Source organism: Bemisia tabaci, chromosome 3 (genome assembly GCF_918797505.1).
Source record: "Bemisia tabaci chromosome 3, PGI_BMITA_v3".
NCBI classification, from domain to species: domain Eukaryota; kingdom Metazoa; phylum Arthropoda; class Insecta; order Hemiptera; family Aleyrodidae; genus Bemisia; species Bemisia tabaci.
In genome coordinates, this window is record NC_092795.1 from 28594312 (window position 1) to 28620107 (window position 25796).

A 25796-nucleotide genomic window follows, 5' to 3' on the forward strand; every position below is an offset into this window, starting at 1 on the left:
ATATTTTGAACGTTGCAAAAAATCCTCAAACTTGGTCCTCATTATTATGGAGGAATAAGACTTTGAATCTCTTTCCTATGTGTTGTGTTCCTGCCCTATCTCATACTCCTGTTCATTCTTTCCTTACCTATCGATATACCTACCTATCCGCATTCTTCCTCTTCTTTCGTCACATCACCGGATTCCGCACATTGCACTTTCTATCTGATCACCCTGCGCGGAGTCCGGCTTTGTCACCCTCAACCATCAGGACTTTCTCTTCATCATTTCTTCAGGACACTAGTCTAGTTTTAGAGTTATTACAGTTCAGCAGCGTATAGAGTTCGATTGTACCTCTTGGAGGCCAGGCCTCGGCTGGCTCCTCCACTTTTCTCACGTTGAAGTACAAAGTTCATCCCTTATATTTTTGTGTTTCGTGTTTTCATCCTCTTCCCCTTCGTAGGGAGCAAGGGCACCCTACAGAGGCCCATCCAAGTAACATTACATATGGTTCAAGTTTGGTGCATCTACGTTACCTAAATACTTCGTCCATGTGCACTTGTGTCCGGCAGAAAAGGACCTAAACTTTTAATTGTACCTATATTCATGGTCATTCCATCAAATACCTGTGGGTCATTTTTATTTGAAGAAAAAGCTTCTGGCCTTGGCCATTTGATGACTTGATTTGGTCAAGAATGCCTAGACGTCTTTCAAAGGGAGACTGTCGATCATATTCAAAAAAAGCAGAGATGCGCTGCTTTTATCTTTTTCTGAGAGTAAGTCAAATCTCATTTGATTTGTAATTTTTCCCCAATTGCAGAAACAGTAGGAAACTGATCAGCAGCATCATAAAAAATTTAAAGCCTTATGTGTCACTTTTCTTACGGGAGGTCAAAGAAATAAAATGATATATTACGTAAGCTTTTTTCAATGATGCCCATACACAGAGGGAAAATGTGTCATTGGTGTTATTCACGAGATTATACGTTTAGTTCCCAAATTTTTACAATCACTGGGGACGAGTCAGAGTTTACTAATTGGATGAAACTCATTTTCCTCCCGAAGAGAAAATTGTGGATAGTAAAACAATTTTTGGCTGTAAAGAAATTTCTGGGCGAGATAAAGTTTGGCTTACAGTATCCAAGATTATTTGCTTTAACGCAGGGAAGAAAATTCAACATTTTTGTATACAATTATGATGTATTAAAGTCAAAAACTTGTGAACACACTTGCAGCATAGAATAATAAATGCTAGTTATTATTCTATGCTTGCAGCATCAATATGACCTCTCATATTTAATTGAGGGTGGCTGAATCCTGTACTGATGATTACTGAGTGAGTTGTCGGTGAATCAATATCAAGAATTGCTGGTTGAATTTTGGCTCATAAAAAATGTCTCTCATCAAAACATATAGATCGTGAATATTACTTAGGGCCCAAGAAGGCGAACCTCCAGTGACAAACTCCTACCGAGAAACAAGAATGAGCAAAAATTTATTCATTGAGGATTGTTGAGTTGAAGTGACAGGTATTTTGTAAATGCAATTAAAAGATTTAAGTTTCTATCTGAAGAATCCGATGATTCAACTCCTCAATTTTTAACCACTCATCAAACAGCATGATATAAATTCAAGTACTATGCAGTTTGAGAGTAAAGAACAAAAAATTGATTGATACTGTTCGGCTGTAAAAGAAACACGATGTGATAAATAGGGATACAACTTTTACATAGACTTTCCTCGTTTTAAATTTTAGACGATGGAACTATGAAAGTGACACGAAAATTAGAGAACCTGGATCGACTGAATAGCTTTGGATATGAATTTCTAGTACCGAACTGAGCTTGCTTCGAAAAATTAAATTATTTCATGAAATTTTAGGATTCTTACGTCGTCCTAGCAGTTCACTAGTGTTATCAGCATATCAGCCCTTATCTCTGTTATCAAAACTGTGTTTATAACCTCTAAAGCAGCTTCGCAACGGTTTGTGGTTAGTGCAGAAATTTGAAGGTTTTTCGGTGAAACTCGTTTGCCGCATCTCGGCAGGGAGGGTCGTCTCTTAACGCTGGGGTGCTCCAAACTTTCAATATTATACCACACTTCTTGCGCTTGTGATCCCTGCCTCTGCTGTTGTTGCTGCATTGGCTGTTTGTCCTTACTGCCCTTAACAGGGAACGCTACATCTGCCCGGAGGAAATGATGATCACTGCCGCAAGAAAGTCCCCTGTAAACTCGTACTTGCTGCACTTTCAATTTAGTTGCCTGCCTCACTATCACGTGATCAATGATGGATTTCAATCCTCAAGTAGGCTGGACCCAGGTGTATTTATGGATGTCTTTGTGCTGGAAAAAACCATTCAGAATTTTCATCTCCATTTGGGAACAAATATCGATGAGCCGATCTCCATTATCATTAACAGCATCCTCCCCGAACGGTCCAACAACTTTGCAGTTGCCTCGTCGTCCCGTTCTGCTGTTCAAATCACCCATAACAATTACTTCCCTGCCAGCTGCCACCTTCGTGATTTCCTCATTCAGATCTTCAAAAAATTGGTCCTTGACTGCGACAGTTGCATCATCATTTACTCCATACACCCCGAACAGCGTGATTTTATGACCGTATAAGTTCAAGTTCATCTTAATGATGCGCTGGTTGACAGCCTCCCAATTAACAACAAATCTGCGTAGACTTTTCCGCATCATTATGGCTACCCCTTGCCGCGCCCGCTGGTCTTTGGGCACGCCGCTGTAGAACAGATCATAATCCTCGTAATTTTCGGAACCCTGTCCTTTCTTTTTAGTCTCAGTCAAAACAACAATATCCACTTGATGCTCTTTGATCTCCGATATCACTTCCGGTAATTTTCTTGAAATGCCTTGGACATTCCACGTCCCAAATACCATAGTCCTTTTTCGTAATTTATGTCGTAAAATCCGTTTTTTATCATGGGCACCGAGGCTTTTTTGGCTAGGTCGTTTAACATTTTTGATTTTTAACAAGTACCGAGGAGTCAGCCCGATGACTCAACCCCCAACCTGGAGGACCAGCGTTTGAATTCGGAGTGCGCTCTCCTAGATTGGTTGCCTTCACTACGACTAAGAGCCCAATCTACCCTTCTCTGGGTGGTTCATGCGCCTAGAAGCCGGTGACCAACTCCAAAAACCCCTTTGAGGTAGGGGCTACCAGCTGGGGTCCGCAGGATTGCTAAACCTGTGACAGTACAGTCCCCCATACGGTTTGTAAACATAACTTCAAAAAAAAAACAAAGATTATCAACTCGGCGCAAGGTACACTAGTAAGGGTCTATAAACTGATGAAATTGACGCGTAGTTGGTTTTGAGTATGCCCACCAGGTGGCAGGTAGGTCGAGTGTTCAGTTAACCCGCCGTGCCCACTTAACCCCAGGCTACCTACCATGATAGATGGACAAGTGTGTAATGCTGTAACTAATTGTCAAGCAACACAAAGGTGTTTCATATGCGGTGCTATAGGTAAAGAGTTTAATGGCATCCCAAAGATATTCAACAGGCCTGTCAATGAGGCGAATTGCACCCTTGGATTATCCACCTTGCATCCATTGATTCGCACGATGGAATTCTTACTTAAGTTAGCTTACAAGCTTGGGACAGAAAAATGGTCGACCTACAAGGGTCCAGTTGCAGAGAAAAAGAAAACGGAACTCAGTCAGGCAGAAACAGAAGAACAAGCTCGCATAAAAAAAGCTTCGGAGGAAAAGTGCAATGTCGTAATGGCTGTTAAGAAAAAAAATGATATATTCAGGAAAAATTCAGTCAGAAGTACGGTATTCTACTTGATTTTGTTGCGGTGCTATAGGTGAAGAGTTTAATGAAATCTCAAAGATATTCAACAGGCCTGTCGATGAGGCGAATTGCACCCTCGGATTATCTAAACGCAACAAACAAAACAAGGTGCAGGTTCAACGAACGATGGTAACTGTGCTAGGAAATTTTTCGAGGATCCCGATAATTCACAGCTGCTGACGTCACAGGAATTGATGCAGAAATCATTCGTAGATTCAAAATACTTTTACAGGTAAGGAACTTATTTTCTTAACATGTTGTGAAATCTAAATGTCTCTGTGAAAAATACTTTAATATCTTCTCTTAAATAGCAAGATTTTTCCCATTTTTTTTTTTTGTCGCGGGGGAATCCGTCTACGTACAATATCCAATTAAGGTACTGCAAAAGTGTGCTCATGTTTTGCTTTTGAACAAACACTCCAGAAATTGACTAAGATGTAAATAATTGAAAAATCCAGTAAAAAAATAATAAAATTTATAAAAAAAAAACTTGAGAAATCGGAGGACAAGGTTGAAGAATAGGAATGATAAAAACCCTATTATTACTGCGGCAGGTTTTTTTTCTTTTATATTTTTTAAATAGGTATTTACACTGTATATACATACTCAAACTTCGGATGTAGATCGAGTCCTTTGCAGTAGTTAGTTAGGTTTAAAGCGATTAGTATAGGTCATGGGCTATACTTTACTAAATGAAAAAAATGATTATCTATTATCATTTTTAGCAACAATTTTCCAGATCTCATTTTTACATTTTAATTTTCTCATATTTATATATAAGGTGAGTGTAATCGATGTGTACTAAATTTAAAACACAACATGAGTTTAGTTACTTTGATCTTAGAGTTATCCTATGGTATTTTCGTACCATTTTATTTTGGCTTACCCAATGTAGCACCGAATTCACACGCATTTTTCTCACTTTAAGGCCATCACATGCGGGAAGGAGGTGGATCCCAACAAGTATCACGCGTATGCGAGAATAACCGCCGAGAAGTTTGTTTCGCTATACAAGTGGTGTAACATGTCGCCGACCGTCCATAAACCTCTGGTTGACGGTTCTTTTCTTCTTCAGAACAGAGGAAAGTGAAGAGGAGGAAGGAGAAGAGGATGAGGAATCAGAGGGAGAAGAAGAAATGGATGTGGATGAAGCAGTCGACAGTTTTGTTTTGAAGGGCAAGTAGAGATGTTGTTTAAAAACTCATTTCTTCTATTTTATTCAATTTTTTTTGTTCCTATATTAAACAGCAGTATTGAGATATGCAAATATGAATACGTACAATGCTGCTTATAAAGCCAGATGGAAAGAGAGAAGGACGGTTGCAAATATTTTAAGAAGTGTCGAACGTTTAAATTATAGAAATGACTTCATTTGCGAGGTGGAAATCAATGTTTTTAGTATTTTTCAGGAATATCTCATGTAAATAGCAATTTTTCTCGGATTTTCATTACCTATGGTAAAAGTAAAGGCAGATTTGAAATCTGAAATCAAAAAAAGATGAGATGAAAAAAAGATGAAAAAGAGATAAAAAGGAGATAAAAAGGGGATGAAATGAAAATGAGATGATAATGAGATGGAAAGGTGATGATAATGAGATGAAAAGGTGATGATATAGAGATGAAAGGGTGAAGAGATGAAATAGAGATAAAAAGGAGATGAGATGAAAAAGAAATGGAAAGGATGAAATCGGATGAAAAGGGGATGAAAATGAGATGAAAATGAGATGAAAGGGGATGATAATGAGATGAGATGATAATGAGATGAAATGATAATGAGATGAAATGGAAATGAGACGAGATGAAATGAAAATGAGATGAAAATGAGAGAGCTGAGGGTCTGGTGCCGGAGCCTCCTCGTGGTGGACCTGGGGCGGGTCTCGGTCTCCGACCCGTGCCAAACGCCGGCAAACCTGTTGTGATTCTGCACCCTCCCTCGCCTCAGGTTGTTAGCCCATATCCTCTTCATATCGTAGTGAGTTGGGATCAAGCGCATCCTCGGTACGTTATTACCTTGGTTGTTAGCCCATATCCCTGATAACGCTCAGGCATGGATCAAGCGCATCCTCGGTGTCCTGCTTCGGCAAGGCTACCTTGGTCGTTAGCCCATATCCATTGCAGCCTTGGATCAAGCGGAACCTTGGTACATTATTACCTTGGTTGTTAGTCCATATCCCTGGCTTACGGAAGAGATCAAGCGGAACCTGAGGAACATGAGGGGAACGATGATCTTCAGAGGACCACTGATAGTAGTTAGGCCATATCCTTGAACCGTGAGGTGCAAGGATCAACCGGTACACAGTGGTTTGAAAATCCCGATCTGTGACCAACTTTGCGCGATTCGTAAGTGACCAAATGCAGGGGTGACCGATCGAAGCCTGGCAATCCTGTTCTGCGGTCAACCTCCGGTATCTGCCGATGCTTGCGTATTAAGTCTAAAACCGTCATCCCCCCCGGGACACTTTAGACCAGGCAAAGTCGGAACAGGAGGGTCGGACGCATCTCAAACGGGCTGGTGGTTGGGGCGATGTTGCAGACTGAAGTAGGTTTGGGACGAGCCGAATACCTCACGAGAGTCCCGGGGTCTCGTGGCTCAAGGTATTCTGTTTGACCTGGGCCGAACAAGCCGGACAAAGTTTCAGCAATCTCTATCTCTGTAGAGAGTATCCAGCTACGAGTTTGTTGTCCTGCTGCGGGATCGCACGGTGGTAGAGGAGTTCCCTGCATTCGGTCACTGGCGAAGTGTTCATTGTTGTGAGTGAGGGTGCGCCCAGAACGCCGACCCAACTCTTCATGGCATGAGATCTTGAAGAGGTCACTGGTTATCCTTACTAAATCTCACTAGACTAAACCTCTGATCTCGTAGGAACTGAGTAGATCCGTTGTGCTTCGTTCGCGCGGGAGTCCGTGCGAAAAAAGCAGAACGGAGAAGAGATCTTAAGGACACTGGTCGGTCACCGACTATACCTCCGATCTCGAGGGAAACAACAAAGGCATGCCTTTGTCTTTTAAAATTTCTCCTCAATTTTTTCAAAATTTCTTCTCAATTTTTTCAAAATTTCTTCAAAATTTTGAATTTCAAATTAACGTATGCCATGGGAGTTGTAAGTTGGACGGTGGAAGCGTTGCCGTCTGATGTCGGTTCCTCCTCGTGGTGGACGGTGGAAACGAGGGTTTCACCCTCGGCTAATCGCCGACAAAATTGGTGCTGGTTTTGGTAGTAATACACAGGGGTCGATAATATATATATGATAGGGGGAGAGATGAAAAGAGAGATATGATAAAAGAGATGAAAAGAGAGATATGATAAAAGAGATGAAAAGAGAGATATGATAAAAGAGATGAAAAGAGAGAGAAATTTGGAGACCAAGAAGAGCACTTAAGTATCTGTACTCTTAATTTTTTTACTCCTATTTCTTAAAAGTGTCACTGTACAAGAATCAAGATAATTTCATAAATTTGTTGGATCAAGGATAATTTGAGTTTCTTGCTGTCAGTGATACACCCACTAGAAAATGTTTAGGTGTCTGATTATCAGGAATGATTAAAGAATAAAGTAGAATCCTAAGAGAATGTTGCATACTCACTGCATTCTCACTATAGGAGGGGGGGGGGGGGGGGGGTCGTACGAGTATAATTTTCCCTCCTGGAGCTGTGTGTCTGGGGTTGCTTTCTGATTGGACGTAACTAGTGTTGCGCCAAACAGCACTACTCCAGGAGCGAAAATTATTCTCGTACGAGTTTTTTTCTCTCAAGAGTGAAAATGCACTGTGTATGCAGTGTATGACGTCACCATGGCTATGATCATTACCCTGAGCTGAGCTTGTGCGCTAGTGATTACCCAAATACCTACACTTGTTCTTAGTAAAAAAATAAGTTTGACCCCATGCAATCTGGGTATACATTTATTCGATTCAGTAGGCTTTGGTTGATTTTGGGTTTATTCTTGCCTCAGTAGCACCAGTCGCACTGACTGTTTCATTTGAACTTCAAATAATGCAAAAAAAATTTAAAACGTTCAAGTTGGGAGACATTTATTTATTATTTTTCGAGAGAACTTGATGTGAATTTTACTTTCAAAAAGTGATAGAAGAAAACTGTCATCAAAATTCTGTTAAATTCTAAAAATCAATCACGCTGACAGTAAACACATCGTACACTGCAAAATATGTATTATGAAAAACTACAATTTCATGTAAAACTTTTTTTGAAATTTACCAGAACAAACCGATAAAAAACTTGCAATGGTGCTAGGTGGCGCTTTTTTGTCAAAAGGGGGGAATAGGAACTCCTAACTGATATTTCAACAGTTTCTCAAGATTTTTCTCCTTGAAAACAAAGACTTCTGCTTTCTGTTGCCTTCTCTGTTCTGGTTCAATCTACATTGGTCTATGTATGATTACAGCATGTACCAACTGCCTGCATCCTGTATCGGATCTGGGGTTCAGAACAGCATGGACTATAATGCCAGGACTGCAAATTGATGATCCACAAGAAATGTCACTTATTCCTGAAGAGTTCATGCTCTCATGCGGCCGTTGATTCCTTCTTCATACCTGAGGGTGCTGTGAGGACTGAATCAGCGAGGGCAACCAAGCAATTGATAAATTATAAAGGCCGATCATGTATGAGTGCATTAATTTCTTTGTATGTTTCATTTAGAAATCTCAAAGGCTTCTTGTTTTGTTTTATTAGTATTATTATTTTGGTACAAATGTCTAGTCAATTTGTTTTAAATGTTTTAATTGTTTGTAAAACATGTTAATTTCTTAAATGTTGTGGGATTGTTCCAATATTTTACAGTTTTATTACTGTGTAACAGTATGTATTTGACATAATGCTCATTAGTTCTCCTTAATAAACTCGTTGATACTCATTATCAGTGTATTTTAATAGGTATTCTACCTTATTCCACATCTCAAAAGACAAGATTTTTGACATATTTTTTCAGTATCTGCAAACTCCTCTCAGGTTCTTTAACATTATACGATCAAAAACTCAAGTTTACAGCTTGAACTTGAAATTCATGTGCATTTGATTTTATGATTCAATATTTCAATGGAAAAATAAAGTATTGTAATGAATCATTTCCCTTGATAAAAGCAAAAATATTATATTCATAAGGGTTACATAGACCGAAATAGGATAAAATTAAGCATCTGAATGCAACTTTATTGGATCTTTTTGATAATACCCTGTCTGTGGAAGGAGTTTGCTCCGATATTGTTGAAAGGGTGAGATTTGGGTTCATTGTAATTCAAGCTTTCAAGCTTTATGAAAAATGGAATATAAGTGACAAATTGCTAGGACAATATTTGAGGGCAAATATGAGAAATAAATCATGAAAGCAAGTACGACCAATTTTACAGCAAATATTTATAAGTTGAAAAATTAATTAATTTTTCGATCTCGTGACACTTGCAACTGCTTTGATCTTTGAACTCTAAGATTTTGGCCAGAGCTTCAAAACAGAGCATGTCACAGCACTTTTTTTGAGAAAAAATTAAAAAGCTTGACAGAAAATTGAGAGCCAATCTCGCAGTAAAGATTATCAGATTTGAAAATTAGATAAAGGATAAAGAAGAAACAGAGGAATCGTTTTTAAAAAAAGAAAATTTAATAATAAGATGCATGATGTATTTACAAAAAAAAGGAAACATATCAAAAGTAAAACAATACTTTAGTCAAAAACTGAAATTAATTACACTTTACTTAATAAATAAAATGCAGATGATATTACTAGAACTACGCATGAAGTTAACAATCATAGAAAAGTCCTAGATGCAGAACAGACAAAGCATGTGTTGTACTGCTATTCTCAGGAATAGTAACAGTTAAGATACAGCTCACTAGCTGGCAAAATGACAAGAAACTTAGGTTACTGAATTTGCTAAGTTTAGAAGAACTACGATCACTGACACTACATAACAACTGAGGGAATTATTAGAGAGATAATTCTAATATCCTGAAAGGACAACTTGTTGATTATGCTGGGCGCACACAGATTTCATTAACTTCTTGATACTTGAAGAATTTGCAACGATTAAGGCCCCCTCCTCTGATTCAAATGTGTTGAGTCTCTTTTAAAAACTGGAGAACCTAATGTTAGGGTTCTTTTGAGGGTAACCCAACAATTCTCAAGGTTAACTTCGATTTGCCCAAATTACACTAAACTGATACGATTCATCCAGATTCACGCGGAGCTTTTGATTATGCTAAATCATAGTGTCTACAGACGTGCGGAAGAGAAAATTCTTGGACTTTCCACGCTGACAACCAGCAAGAATAAGACAAAAAATGAACAATTTTTGGTATTATGTAATTCCAGTGGAAATGATTTTTTGCGAAAGGCAATTGCTGCTCAAAACATACAGCTTTGCTGAGTTAGTTACCCTGATTCAGCCCCATTCTTAATCTGGTCACTTTAAAATAACTCAAACAAAGAAATTATTCAACAAGGTGATGGGGGATCCCAGAACACTTTGCACTGGTCTGATTTTTTTGATGGTCTGCATGGTGTTTTGTTTATGAGAAAAGAATTTGACCCTCCATCAAAAAAAGCTTTACAGGAATAATAGGAGGAGCACTACAAAGAAGATTTGGACAACATTTTGCAATTTGGAACTATAAATTCTAGCCCGGTTTAAAAACGACGTATGTGCCATTAGTTTCCCTATGCACACAAGTGTTTTTCCAAAAGAGCCAGAATTTATAGTTCCAAATTGCAAAATGCAGTCCATTAAGTGACTGTATAGTGAACTGTCTCCGGATGGAGTATGATGAAATCGAACCCTTGACTCAATACTTTCCACTTGAGGTACATAAATCGACGGTGAAAGTCGGCAATCACATAACTCGATTTGTGACGTCAGAGACTTTCTATCATACTTTATTTTTTAAGCGGAAGACTACTAAAGTGCAATTCTTAAAAACTGCCATGATTTTTCTATTCTGTGCAAAGAAAATTCTGCAAAAACTTCAAGGAATAATGTCAATTTGTTCTTGACTTTAAATAAATAACATAGAGACGGAGATTTTCAGACACCGCAAACAAGTTATGGATTGCCGACCTACACCATCAAAATGTAATTTTTCTTGATAGAATGATTAGAAAAGTATAGCATCAGGGATAGATGGTAGGCAAAAAAAAAAAAGAATAGATAAATAAATCATAGAATTATAAATGAATAAGATTGACTTAAAATTAAATGCAAATCTATTTCATCTTACTTGGAATGGGCTAGCAGACAAGTTATTGATGAACTAATTACAGTTCATGTTTTCGTACCAAAATTTTGTTTGAAAAAGGTGGGCATAAATGGGACGGTTCCATTTTGTTGAAATATCTGAGATAAAAGAAAACCCGATTACTAAGAAGTTTATTTTCGATAATTTGAAGACGTAACATGTTCTTAACGCAAAGTTTCAAGAGGAATGCATCAAATGGAGAGTCTTCAAGTAAACCTGCTATTAATACGAAGTTAGTTTTGACATAGGAACTGCAATGCAGTGCATACTGTAACTTGTTCACAATTCAACCATTATAGCAGTTCTAATCACAACAATTAAGATCAATGTTTAAGCTTCATTGTTGAAAGTGTTGAGAAGGCCGTGCCACATAATAAGATTGCATTTCACAGAGGATTCTAATTGAGATGTGAAAAATAGTAAGATCCATCCAAACAATAAATTTTTTCATCAGATATTAGAGGAAATATCAGTCTTTAAGACCTCAGTGATGTAATTTACCCCTTCAGTTGTCCAAATGAAGTAATAAGCACAAAAATTTGATGAATAAGATGAAGGTGGAAAGCACCATGGAGACACTATTGCTAGTTATTCGAGGAGATTTATCAAAGGTGAAACTGCAGAAACACACAGCTTGGTTTGCGGTGTTGAAGACTTTCTGTCATAGTTTATTTTCTACAATGAAAACTACTCAACATCATTTCTTGAAAACTTGGGAGATTTTTCTTCTGTACATAAAGAGTCCTTTGTGAGCATTTCGAGCCACAATGCTGGTTTTGTATCCTTTGTAAAAGAAAAATAGGGGCAGAGATTTTGAAACACCGCAGTTGAGATACGCATTTCTAAAGTTTCACTAAATATATCTCCAATATTACTAAAAAAAGATATTTAGCATTCAGATAAATCTTGTTTTTTCTTCACTGATCTATCCTAATAATTAAAACACAATCTTCTAAAAATATCTGCTTACAGTAATGGTGCTGACATGGTGTGAAAAGAGAATTGCTCTACTTGTAATATTGGAGGTCTCCAGCTCCTCCATGGAGCTTCGCGTTAATTCTTACCTAATCCCAGCTAGTAGTTAGAAGTAAAGATTAATTTAACAAAGAATGAGAAAAAGGAGAAATTAAAGATTAGAGAACATGTGGATACAGAGTTACCTCGCCAGGAGTGGTGTTGATTCCAGCCCAACAGTGTAAAGCTCCAACCGCAAAAAACATTGTTCTCTGTACGTACACAATAATGTATACACTTGTAAGTATAGGAAACAAAGAAAATTTAGAAGTCTTGAATGAAGATCTAGGCACTACGACACTACAACTCTGTTATTTTTGTAGAGGTTAAATCGTGTGGCTACGTTCAGCTGGGCCTCAGCAGCGAACTTGAGAGACAGAATGTGAGTGATCTCGACTTCGCTTTTCGCAATTTCTAGAGCTTTCTCAAAGCAGCTGATGGCTTCTTCCAGGTTTCCACTAAAAAGAAAAAGAATTCATGTAATGTTAAAATCAAAAGACAAGTAAAAAAAAGGCATCAGGAAAAAGAGAAGCCGGAGATATCCGTACATTCAATTACTCCGTAAGAGACCATCCTCAGAAAAGGGACCTAAACGTAGAATGGCAAAATATTCAAGAACTTTTGGAGTATCACCAGGCTTGATAGAAAATCAGGCTTTGAGTTTCTGACCAAAAACATTCTAGGTGCCCAGAGAATAGATTGCAGACCGATGATTCCATTTTGGCACTGATCATGGAAACAAATACGTAGAGGCCTTACATTTCAATATAACAAGTTTGAGTCCTTGATTTCGGAAATGTAGGGCAGTATTCAAAGTCGTTCCTCAAGTACCTCCTTTCCTCTGGAGGCTCCATACAGTTTACTCTGTCAGCTCAGAATTACATCTATTTCTATTTTAGCTAATTCACATCCATTAGTTTTTTTTCACACAATTATACATGCAGCCTTTAAGGCATTTTGATCAAGAGGTTCAAGGAGAATCGAGTAAAATTCAACAGAATAGCTTTGGAAATAGATCCTTGAGAGGGATTATAATGATTTTCCTCTGTAAACAACTCCAAGATACAAAAAGATTTCAAGTTTCGAAAATTGTAAAGTAGATCTGTACCTCCCTTACCTACCTACGTAGGCTTGTACCTACCTTAAATTTTGGAATAATAGTACAACCTTATCTTTTGTATATTTCATTTTTTGCAATGGCAAATCCTGCTTATCTCTTGCAAGGATCTATTCCTCAAGTTACTCAGCTGAATTTTACTTAAGGTTCGTTAAAATTGTCCTTTTAACGATGTGGTTGTAAGGATCTCCTTTAATCACAATTTAAACTATATGGATCTTCCTACGAAATGGAGCTGCTTGAGGAATGACTAAAAAACAGCCCTCAAACACAGAATTGTTTCTAAGATCATTGATTTCTTAACTGCAATCTTTAAACCATCACAACCTCACTTTGGTTTGACATTTTTCGGCATATTTTGCAAGGACATGCTTGTAGAACACTCCTTTAAGTTAAGAGGGCGCTATAATTGGTATTTTTTATTGCGTTTCAACAAAATTTTGTGAAGGAATGTTTGGAGCCATTCTAAACAAGTGAGTGGATTGTCTCATGTTGTTAAGTTGCAATGCAATGAAGTTCTCCAGCCTCTGATTCTTTCAATTCAAAGATTCATGAAAAAAACGTATTTCTTAGGTTATAACTGTTTCATTTCCAGGCGTGGAATCGCGCACTACAATTGAGGCGCACTCTGTCGAAAATACAAAAATGTGGAGCGAGAGAATTCTCAGACATTATCCACAGCACTTACTTCTTACAGCATGATAACTTTTGGGCATAGTAAAGATAAAATCAAAGCTTTCCTTGGTTCTTGATACCCCAAATTTTTGACAAGTCCATCTTAGATAGGCTCCAGCCTTTTCCAAGCAATTTTACAAATAGTCAACGAGGTGAATACTTACTTTTGAACTTTGAGGGTTCCAAGTGTTTCATAAGCTAATTCACAACGATCATCCAACTTGATAGCTTTTTCAATGAATTCAACTCCTTCCTCTGGTCGGCCAGTCCATTGGAACTTCAGCAGTCCTCGATGAACATAGAGCGTAGCATTTGTCGGGTCTATCTTGGAGGCTTCCTTGATGTAGTATTCAGCATTTTCATAGTCTTGCATCGCCATGAGGACCTGTTTGCACGAATCAATGCAAAATTAGTGACGAAAAATGAAAAAAGGCTTCTGAGGAACAGAACATGGGGCAAAAGCAATCTCTATCAGATTTGAGAGGAGATTCTAATGTAACAATAGAATTAAATAAGCAGGATGAAACATTGGGGGAGGAATACCATACTGTTTTCAAGTTACTCAGTTTCATTCCTAAAACTTGCTGTGTACCTATACTAAAAGTAAAAAAAGACATTGACATAATTCAATTTATGGTCATAATACAGATTTTGCTTTCACCTTCAGGCAGAAATGAAACAATTACATGAGGAAGCTTATTCTAAACCCTCATTGCCAAGACCGTATCTCTTCATGTCATTCACCAATGAAAGTCAGGTGATGCCTTATTTTGCTTGATTCTTGATGAATCTTGAACAAAAATTTTGCAAGTTGACCAAAGTTCAATTGGTGGATTTTTTACAGAGATCGCAACTTTGATGACAACCGATCAAGGAGAATACTGCAGTAAACAAAAATCCACTGAGAAACCAGTGATTTCTTGAGTCCCTATATTGGAATCTCTAGGAACAATCAACAGGCTCTGAGTGGATTTTGCAATATGTAAAGAGTCTACCAACAACACTCTATTCAATATACGAAAATACTGGAAATCAATTCTACACAGCTGGAGCATTTCTTTTTTCATCCCCATGACACAGTTTATACAGGGTGAGCGAAAACTTCGTCAAATTCTTGGTACTGCATGTACTTTCAGGAAACAAAATCGTCAAAAACCTTATCATTCCCGCCAAGAGTGATTTTAGCCCCCCTCCCGCGATTAACTGTCTTTCTTACCAGAGGGGGGCTAAAATCACTCTTGGCGTGAACGATAAGGTTTTTGACGATTTTTTCCCTGAAAGTACATGCAATACCAAGAATTTGGCCGCCTTGTTTGCCTTTCTGCACTTTCCTGAACCGGAATTATGATTTTTTGAAAACAGGCCTATTTTGAACTTTGACCGAGGATAACAAAAAGTCAAAGCGACCTTCGGTTTGTGCCAAAAAGTTTCCTTTTTTATTACCTTTCTAATAACGTATCACAAAAGGAGGGTTACCATTTGAAAATGTCGAGTTAATGTGCGCCCCTCACGGGAGGGGCACTTCCCCAAAATTTTGGATGTGCCAAAAAGTGGCTCTTATTGATCTAGAAGCATCCCCAAAATTCCATTTTGATACGTACATGCGTTCAAAAGTTAGAGGGGGGGGTCGGGGAGTTTTCGCTCACCCTGTAGACACTGTGACAGTTTTCAGCTTTCACTCATGACAAAATAGAGATTCCAGGTTTAATAATAAATCAGACATGAAATATCGATAAAAGAAAAACATTATAAAGCCGTTTACCTGAGCATACATGAAGTAGCATTCCACACACTTGGGATACTTGTCGATCAAAGTCTTGAAGTTTTTCAGGCATTCTTCTGCAAAAGCTGAACTTTCGTTTACTTGAGCGTATCGGAAATCTATGTAACACTTTTGTACAGCAATGATGGGAGAGTCTGGGTTCTTGGAGAGAGCCACAGCAAAGTCAATTTTAGCATCCTTGATTTGGTTCATGAGAATGTGAATCTGTGGGAACATGGTGAGATAAAGAACTGAGTTGAAGAATTGGTGCCAGATAAAGCTCATGAAAAAAGGGAGGTTTTGAGACGTGCTTTTTTAAACTTGCGTATGATGTTTATTTACTCTTACTTATTTTAACCAATAATAGTTCCAATTTTTTTTTTTAAAAATTTCCCGTTTAGTTATTGATTGCTGATAAACTTGACTCCATTATCAAGTGTAATTTAACAATACCACAGCTGCAAATAATAATTTTTCATCTTACTTTTTCAAACAGAGATCATATCAGTAGCTTAGAGTAGAAGGGTTGTAGCAACTTTTTTCCTACTCCGAGATGCAATGAGAAAACTTTTAAATGACCCCATAATTTCTGTGTCTCTCAATATTTGAAGTTTTACATCTTAAATCTGGTACTAAAATTAGATTCGTTCACACATAATTATACAGCCCTGTCTAAAAAAATTAAAAATCTGAACATGTACCTTGATTTTTCCAAGAATGTAAGCTGCGCCCTTTCCCTTCTAAAGTACTGATACAACATTATCAGTTAGAACTTGAAGAAAAGAAAAATCATTATAAACTACATCCAATTTAATTTTGAATGCTTTTACTTGAGAAGAAGAAATGCAAGACAGTTTTGAAACACTGTATTGCAGTTTCATCAACTCTGAATTGAGCACCCAATTCTGAATCAATTATATAGACATTTAAAGCTACGATTTCATTTGACTCACGAGAGAAATGGATCCCTTTAAACTGAACCGTTCATGAAAAATTGAAAATGATGAGCTTGTTCAGGAATTTCTGGGTGCTATATACTTGAAAAGTAGAGAGAGCAATTGGTATACAAGAATTTTCTAGATTTATTTAGACAGTATTAACCTACAAAAAGTGAGTTCAAAATTGTGTATTGAAAGCTCCCATCAAAACGCACATTGCTGAGAAAGTCAAGACAGCATCCCAAAATGTTTCTTTCATTGCAACCACCATCTCGATGGCATGTTGTCTCTGCTGCGCATTATATTCTGTGCAGGTGTGTATTGGTAACGGCTGCACAGACCCTGAGTTGCAACCAGGATCATGGCCGCGACAAGAGGGATGTTTTCAGGTGCCATCTTGACTTTCTCCTAGATGCATTTTTCAATTGTAACTTGAAAGATGCCATTTTCAACTCGTTTTTTGTGGTGCAATATTCTCAAAAAAAATCTGTAAAAATCCAGTGAGCCAAATGCAATCTCAATTCTTTAAAAATGACTGCACAAGCTCATTGTCAAAATTAATGCTGAGAATACAGACTCCTTTGACAAAACTAAAGTAATAGCATGACATGAATCATGTGATATAAACAAATAAAAAAAAGCACAGAAGATATCGTGCAATAAAAACGGTTAGTTGTTCTTCAAAAAGATTAAAGTGTGTCAGAGACTTTGTAAAGATCAGTATTGAGCAAAAATTCTTAAAATAATTGGTGATGCTCACTTGTCCTCTGTGATGATAGATATCAGCTATATCTTCATCGATTTTGACAGCTTTTTCAAAGTCTTCATAACATTTTTCAATTTCCTGACTTTGGAAGTAGAGGGCCGCACGTTTGATCAAAGCATTTACAGCAATCTGAAAATGAGTGAGAAAAAAATTTGATCATAATTTCTCATCTTCAGCGTGTAGAAAAAATTATGCTAACTAGAAAGGGAGGGGGAGACAAAGATAAATTGGAATTTAAGGCAAACGATAGTTTCTAGTTTGGAGACAGATATTTGCTTCTTAAAATCAATCCTTGCAGAAAATTCGGCAGGAAAAAAAAGAGAAAGAGAGAGAGAGAGAGAGAAACTCGAACTAATAAGGAATTCCATGGGCAATATTTAATATTGAATTAATTAATTGTCATTGTCAATCTGAAATAAGATCTTAATGCATACTACCAAGCGACTTAAAAAACTTAAAAATGAGATACTGGTATGAATCATTGTTTTTAGATATATGTTTTCAAAATTTTTTGGCACAAGAAAGCCCAATGACATTAAACCAAATCAATGTCATAAAAATTGAGTCCCTGTACACGATAAAGGCACTTAGTTTGCCAAGTTCCAGAATTTCTGTCGCTAATGTATGTCTCTGAGAATAATTTAATGGGTGATTTTTTAAGGATTTTTGCTACAAAACTAAGGAAAATTCTGAGGAATGTTCAATAAAAGTTTCAATGAAATGCATGCGTTCACTTTCTTTACAATAAGTAAAATATTAGCGGAAACACTGTAACTGATGTGAGAAGTCCCCTTCTCGCACCCAGTCCCATAATTTGAAGTTGACCATTAAAGAGACTAAATTTCGAGAAAAAGCTACTTTACTTTTACATGCCATGTTATTTAGGGTTAAAATGTGTCCATTTGTATACAATCATATGCCATGCTTTAACAAAAAAATAAAATTAACTCATCATAACTTCTTCTATAAGATGGGGAAGATCTCCTGGAGGTGTCGTCAGCTAAGTTGGCACTTGTTTACAATCTGCTTGCGTGCATTCACAATGCAATTTTCAACAGCCCGATCATGAACGTATTTAATTCTCTACCCTTATTGGAAAACTGCATCGCGGTTGCTTGCAAAGTGGAATGTAAACAATGCCAACTTAGCTGACAACACCTGTAGTCAACAACTAGAATTTTCTTTTTCCAACTTAACCCAACAAAAATTTCAATACTGAAAAATTTGCCTCCAGGCAATGTAGTCTTGTTTCCTCTGGTGGTTGCAATTGTACGAACTTCATTTGACTACAAATTTAAGATTTTTAGAGGGGGCAACAAAAAGATTGAACTCACAAAGAGTATTACCTTTGGGTCAACATTTTCAGCATCGATTATTGCAGTCAACTGATCTAAGGCTTTATTGCGTTGATCACAGAAAATGTTCATTGTGGCAATCAACAATTCAGCCTGCTTCTTCCGGTTTTCATCTACATCTTCTTCAGGTCTTGAGAACTCTTCTTCAGCTGCTTCAATTACCTTATCATACTTTTCTTCCTTGAATAACCTCAGTGCTTTGTCAAGACCACTACAGGGAATAAACAAATCAAATTTGGAGACCAATTAGCTGGAGTACTACAGTGACTAGAGGCAAGAAATTTTTGCAGTTGAATATTAACCCTGGCATGAGGTAGTTCATCCCAGGGTCTGATTGTGATCAAACTAGCCAGTGCTATAATGAATAGATCATTTCAGAAATCAAATAAACTTTCAGTCTCATGCTAGACGGTAAAAAGAAAAAACAGTAAAAAACGATGGCCACTGTGTATGAGCCTTGATAGTCATTTACAACAAAGAAATTGAAAAATTCCAAGAAATATGACATAACAGGATTCAACTACAAAAAAAAAGTGTTGCATTGGATACAGTGATTGAACACTGTATCAAATATGACGATTTTTCAACAGCTTCCAGCTTTTAATTTTTCAATTTTTTCAGTTGTCAATGATTCTTCAGACTTAGGCATAGGGGTTGTTGTCATTTTGTGGCCTAAAAATCAAAACTTGCCTAGATTATGATTATTAACCTGATCGAAGTGATATATTTCTTGCCAACTCAACAACAATAAGACCTCCGCACAGATTACCTTGAACATAGATGCTGAAAACGAGGTGGAGATTTCTACAGCACAACTCACTTAGAAAGTTTGAAGAAATTAACTCAAAACATTGTGAGGCTACCTACCTGCTAATGCTGTAAATTAGGTAAAAAGCTCTGCCAGGGGACACTTTTTACCTACACATGTTTTACGCTGAAAATGGGGCTGTCAAAAACTAAAACTGGATGGACGGAAATCAATCATGTTTGACTATTTACAATTGGATAAATTATTAAAATGCTATCAGTGTAAGGGTGCAGAATGTTTTTCGCCTTCCCATACATTCAAATGACCTCTCTCATTTGAAAATACTTCATTTTTCCAAATTCTTTAAAGTAGGTAATTGTTGATTTCTTCTTTTCTTTTTCCTTTCATCTTAGAATACAAAGCATTGTGATTCTTCACGATTTTTATGAACCCGCAATTTCCATGCTGCTATCTGCAGACAGGCCTATCTTTTTTTGCATGACCTGTCAGTTAAAAAGAGGCAATTTCACTGACCTAATGAGAACTAAAATGTCAAAAAGGCCCGAAGGGAGACAAATTCTTTCCGTCTGAAGATTCATATGCAAAACTGCACAGACTTGCACAGCCATTTATGAGTAGTCAAAGATTAAAATCTCTTTCAGGGGTGCATGATTCATTAAAATTCTTCACAGACTTGCCTTCATAGATAATAACAGCAGCCTCATTGTTGACATTTTGTGTTCGTCCGGTGGACATAGATGACATAGGTTAAATAGCGAAGCGTGATTGGTTGGTTAAGTCTCATCGCTGCTTTGTCGGGTGGAATGGACGACATACTGTTGGAAACTCAAGAGGTGCCTTTAGTTTGTCGTTCATTCCACCCAACAAAGCACGACATAGTAGTGATAAGACAAAGCCGAACAATCACACTTGGTCATTTAACCTATGTCATCTAAGTCCACCCGAAAAACACAACATTTCAAAAATCAGGCTGCAGGCAAGGCATGAAATTCAATACAGGCAAATGATTAACAAAAAGGCACCCATACCTATCTCCTGAGTCGCTGACATGATTATTTGTTGATGAATCCAAATTAGAGAGGACTGGATCATAAGAAAACGTTGATAAGTATGTTTTGACATAGTTCTTAGATGGTAACGTGGGCTTCCTGTTGTCGACAATATTTTTAGCATTTCGTTTACCTGAAACAAAATTTCATTTCAGAGAAACCTTCACAAATCCAGGGAAAAAAGGCATAATGCAAGCTGAAAAATGGCTTATATCACTTTACTGCCATTTCAAAGGGAAGTTGCAAAAGTTATGGCAGTCACATTTTCCTTGCACCCTCGATAGGGTTTCCAATTTCTTCATTTTCTTATTTTCTGACTTTTTTCACTTCTCCTTGACTCCGAAATTTTCAAACCCCCTGACTTTTCCTCGCCTTTGATCAAAACTTCCACTCAGATTTTATCCCCTTTAATAATGCTTATTTTTGCTGAGCTATGGATAAAATCTCCACTCCCAGAGATTCAAATGAAAAAAAAGCAATTGGAAGCTATACTCGCTCTTTTAAATAGCATTGGCTAAAGATGCTGACCCCAAGCACAAAATGCAAAATTCTCTGACTCTTCCAGGTCCCCATAAATTCCCTGATTTTCCAGGTTTCCTACACTGCCAAAAGCCCTGAATTTACAATTCTATATCATTCAAGGAGCCTCATGCCGAGGCAAAGTTTGAGCTCAAATAAAAGGTTCTGAAACTGATAGAAAAATCTTTCTTGGTTTTCAAGTTACTTCTCCGCAATCATAGAAGCTATAATCAATTTAAGGTTCTTTGAGTACACATTAATGTTGGACAGAAATTTTGAAGGAAAAAAAAACCCATTTAAATTAAAATAGGATGTCACTATTATTATGAACGATCATTAAAATTAAAAAGACATTCCTTTACAGAGAAACCACAGAGAACAGTGCATCATTTATTTTTTGAGGTATCTAAGATAATTTCTTTGTTCCTGGGGGGCACCAACTGTGCTTCCTACTTTCCCTCTATAATATGCAATAACTTACCATATTCTTGCAACAGCTTGTCTGCAACCCGTAAAATCGATTGGTCCGAGAAATTATCTAAAATACATACAGCAGTAATATCTTCCAAGGCACTCTTCAGATCCTGAACGGCTTCATAACTACTTGCTCTCCTGATCAATGCTTTGCGATATTTTGGATTTAACTCTAGTGCTGCTGTGCATTCTTTAATGACATTTTCATGCTGTTTCTGAAGAGAAAAAAAAAATTGCGGTTAGTCTAGAGGGATGTAAAAAATATGTTAACAAAATTTTTGAACAGTTACTGTCACACTTTTGAAACCTGAAGAGGGGAAAATTTATTTTTCTACGTAAAAAAATTAAAAATAAAAAAGTTCCTACTTCATGAGTTTAAGCTTGCTGCTCTTGATGGCTCTTTTTGGGGTCTTACTTTCATCAAAATCTATCAATGACTCACTTGGAACCCTCATTCAGAAATCCACATACCTCAAGATGACATACTGTTCCTTAAGCAAAAAATGAAATTCTTAGGTTTTCTCTAAGATTTACAACTGTTTGAAATATTTCAAAAAATATTTGTAAAGAAAATAAACACATCTTATAAATTTTATTTTCTTTGAATGATTATCTTTCTATTGTCCCTCCCCCCCCCCCCCAAAAAAAAAAACCCTAAACACTTTTTTTTTTGCTTTTCTGAAAAATCTGATTTTGTCAAATACCTATATGGTTAATGCTCATTCAGAAGTAATCAAGTTGGAATAAGGGGATTTCGCACTAACTCATAAAAAATTAAAAGTAAAAGGGAAGAGTGATAAATTGACCACAAAATTGATACTTAAATTAAGAGGAAATAATGCATATCAGTGTACCAACCAATTTGTCATAAACAGCAGCACGGTTCTGGTAAAACAAGCAAAGAGTTTCCTTCTCTTCTGGTGGGCAAGTTTCAATGGCTTCTGTGTAACTTTTAAGGGCACTGTCAAAGTCATTCTTCTTGAAGAACTCATTTCCTCGCATCTTCAAATCAACAGCCATTTCCAGAGGGGTCTGGGAACAAAAAGAGATGATATTAAAATTGGTAAAATGGCAAGTTATAGAAGAATCAGGAATGATGTTCCACATTAATCCTGGAATTACAGGAGTCATATTTTCTGAAAAACTTGTTTATCACATAAGCTCCCTGCTTGGTATTCATGAAAATTTACTTCACACAAAAGCTCCAGCATATCTGCCTTGGGGATGTTAACTGAGAGCAGAGCCTCTTTAATTATGTTGACACTTTTTAACCTTTGCCATCCAAGGGCAACCGACCACTGACTGAAAGCAAAACCGCTGCTGTGTGCAGGTACCTGAAAAGGACTCCTGTACAAGAAATTCAGAGGGTGTCAACTTATCTAACACAAGTCCTGACAAAAATGTGGGCAAATAATTTTTCTCCAATTTTTTTCTGTGTTGAATGACCAGCTTTGCAGGAGGCTATGTGGGCATGGACCCTGATGCAAATTCTCTGAATCAACTCAAAGAAAGTCTAATATTGCGGTAGGGGATTACTAGTCTACAGAAATTTTGAAGTATTAAGTTTTTATAATCGGCCCCAAATCCAGGAGCTATTCCTTGTCTTAGGGGGATTGGTCTCGGACTCATGACATGTTAGAACTGCTGAGTGATTTATCACATCAGTTATTCACAAATTTTGACAGATTTTGATTATTGAGCCAAGGAAATGACATAGCTCCTGTACTTTAGTCTGAAGAATCATTCTCAATAGAATTAATGGAAAAATGAAGAAAGGATTTGTGAAGGGAAAAATGTTACATCCGATACAGACGATAATGTAATGCGCGCCAGTTGGACCACTTCAAGAAAGCCGGAGTCCAGGACAAATCACCTTAGGCCATGTTACACTCATTTTCAACATTTGCCTTAATTTTTTCTATCATAAACCTTAATATTTACAGAGAATTTCCTTCTCTAATTTCCATCAGGGTTCAATTCTATTTTGAGAGTGTTGAGACAAGACTAAGGAACATTGAAAATACGAATTCTACTCAAGCCTCAAACTTCATTCCACAGATAAGGATACAGCATGAAAATGTTAGTCTTGGACCACTATCAAATGCCAAGCTAAACGCTTTTTATGCTGACTCATAGTTTGTACTTAAAGCCTTGGTTCTTATAAAATAAAAGATCATCAACTTGCTTAAAGAAATTTACTTTGAAATGATTGACAGTCAAGAGTGTCGCTTAAGAGAGACCTACCACTATACAAAAAAAAAATAAGATGATTTAACAGTTCAATCAGATTTAGTCATGATAACTGAGAATTAATATTTAATCATCAGTTGGAGAAATATTGTAAACTTACAGCAGAGGGCAATACTTCAGTGAGTAGATTTAGGTACTGATAAAGGACTTACTTAACAGAATTGAGATCAGTAGATAAAGAATTCTGCCTGCCATAAGGCCATTATAAATTTCCACATAGGTAGCACTAGTTAAACTTGTATGAAAGTATATGCAAACAAATGAGTATTTAGATATTCTAAAAACTGATATGGCGAGAACTCAAAAGTTGCGTCTACTCATACACAATTAAAGTAGCTAGGTAGGAAATACTTTCAGAGCAAAGGGTGGGTGTGAAACCTTCCCTTTACCTTTCATGACTTGGAATAATATAGTTCAGTGAGTGAGTGATAAGAACGTTTAATATAAAATAGGGAATGGCTGCTTTCTTTAAAGTTTCCTGAAATTGGTGAAAGATGAATCACCATGTAGTGGCGATGACTCGACTCCGTAAGTAAGGGATGAACCCCGATGTAGTCGACAAGAAATAAGACTAAATATGGTATAACAGAAACGCTCACCTTTGGTCTTGGAATTGTGTCTACAGTCTTTTCTTTAATTTTCTTCTTATCAGAATCCTTGGCCGAGTCTGGAGACAGTTCTTTGCACATGTTTTTGTAACACAGGTATCCGAGGCCAGCAGCAACCGGAGTGCCAAGAATTATGGCCAACTGCCATTTCGTTAGCGAGGGTAAACCTGTACTCGATGAATTTGACATTATTCAAACGGAAAACGGCACAACACTTTAGAAAAATAACTAAAATTACGGTCACGCGACCGGGATGGAACTTTACACCGAAATGATCAATTCATAACCTCAAAAAACTTGCGATAAGATAATGGCAGTGAGCGCCAACTTTGGAAAAAGAAATTCTCACCTAGCACACCAAACTAATACAGATGCTAGCGGTATTGATGAGAAACCTGATGAGGTCTGAGTCTGACATCTATGGCCAGAATAAAAAGTGGATTTACTATATTGTAAATCCTAAAAAGCTGAATTTAAAGCAGATTGGAAATAGGATGCATGCGATGAGCTACAAAAAGTCACAGTTGAAGAAATACACAGTTGGTACTTAATCGCGACTGCGGTAATTTGAATAATCAGCGCTAAAATATGAAAACCTCAGTTCACAAGGATACAAGTATCGGCGAAAAAATAAAAATACCTAATTATTTAAAATCGGTATAATGTCTCCACGTGATAGACATCGGTATAAATTAACCAAGCTTCTACAGAAGTGCATATAGCAACAAATTGCACACGTAATGGTTGGTTGGTTTTGATACATTGATTTGACATAAAAGATATGCCTCATGACGTCCCTTATACAATACATACAACTCAAGTGACATTTCGACGGAGAAACCACCAGACCATGTGTATCTTCGGTGTTAAAAATCTGCGCTCCTGTTTTAGGTATTGTTTTGAAGGAGAACAAATCAATATCATCTCTTGAAATTTTCACAGTTTTTCTTCGCACACAGAATAAAAAACACGGAAGTTTTCAATACCTAATGGATGTCCAGTAGTTTCCATTTAAAAAATGAAGTATGACAGGAAGTCTACAACGTCGCAAACCGAGATGGGTACATGATCTGGTGGTTTCACCGTCGATGTGCCAGTAAGTCATGAAGCTCCTTCATTGACGTTGGCTACATAATAATCACGGAATTCGGGAAGAAATTACATAACATAAGACAGCATTCGCGTATTATTAGAACTGATCGCATTAACATTTAAATTTTCTCGCGATGGTGACGATCGAAAAACACGAGGAAACTTCAATTTCGACGTTTCAAAACCTCCACCATTGACTTTTTTTAGAAATAGCAAATGACCTGTGAAAATTTCACGGAGTGTTAGTTATGAGGCTAATATTCTGTAAAATTCAAAGAAACAATGCTCGTGTAGGTTGTCCTTCGAAATTATATTTGACAAGAAACCTGCGACGGCGCAAACCTAGATAAGTGTTTTCCGAC

At 37.1% G+C, this 25796-nt stretch overlaps 1 protein-coding gene across 1 annotated transcript; it reads right to left on the reverse strand.

The window, feature by feature from the left end:
- Positions 1 to 9393: 9393 nt before the first annotated feature.
- On the reverse strand, positions 9394 to 24637 carry Tom70 (translocase of outer membrane 70). The gene is made up of 9 exons (XM_019042478.2): positions 24334 to 24637; positions 22343 to 22516; positions 21492 to 21699; positions 20471 to 20624; positions 18665 to 18884; positions 17313 to 17447; positions 15615 to 15839; positions 14017 to 14237; positions 9394 to 12518 (listed from the first exon to the last, which is right to left on the reverse strand). The coding sequence occupies exons 1-9, from the start codon at positions 24529 to 24531 to the stop codon at positions 12353 to 12355; spliced, it is 1701 nt and encodes a 566-aa protein (XP_018898023.2). The 5' UTR covers positions 24532 to 24637; the 3' UTR covers positions 9394 to 12352.
- Between the last annotated feature and the right edge of the window lie 1159 nt (positions 24638 to 25796).

Excerpts from the sequence above, each read along its gene's own strand:
- Tom70 (XM_019042478.2), bottom strand. The coding sequence starts at position 24,531 with ATGTCAAATTCATCGAGTACAGGTTTACCCTCGCTAACGAAATGGCAG. Across the intron at positions 20,625-21,491 it reads CAAGCTGTTGCAAGAATATG|GTAAACGAAATGCTAAAAAT; the intron begins GTAAGTTATTGC and ends ATTTTGTTTCAG. Across the intron at positions 18,885-20,470 it reads GTCAGCGACTCAGGAGATAG|TGGTCTTGACAAAGCACTGA; the intron begins GTATGGGTGCCT and ends TATTCCCTGTAG.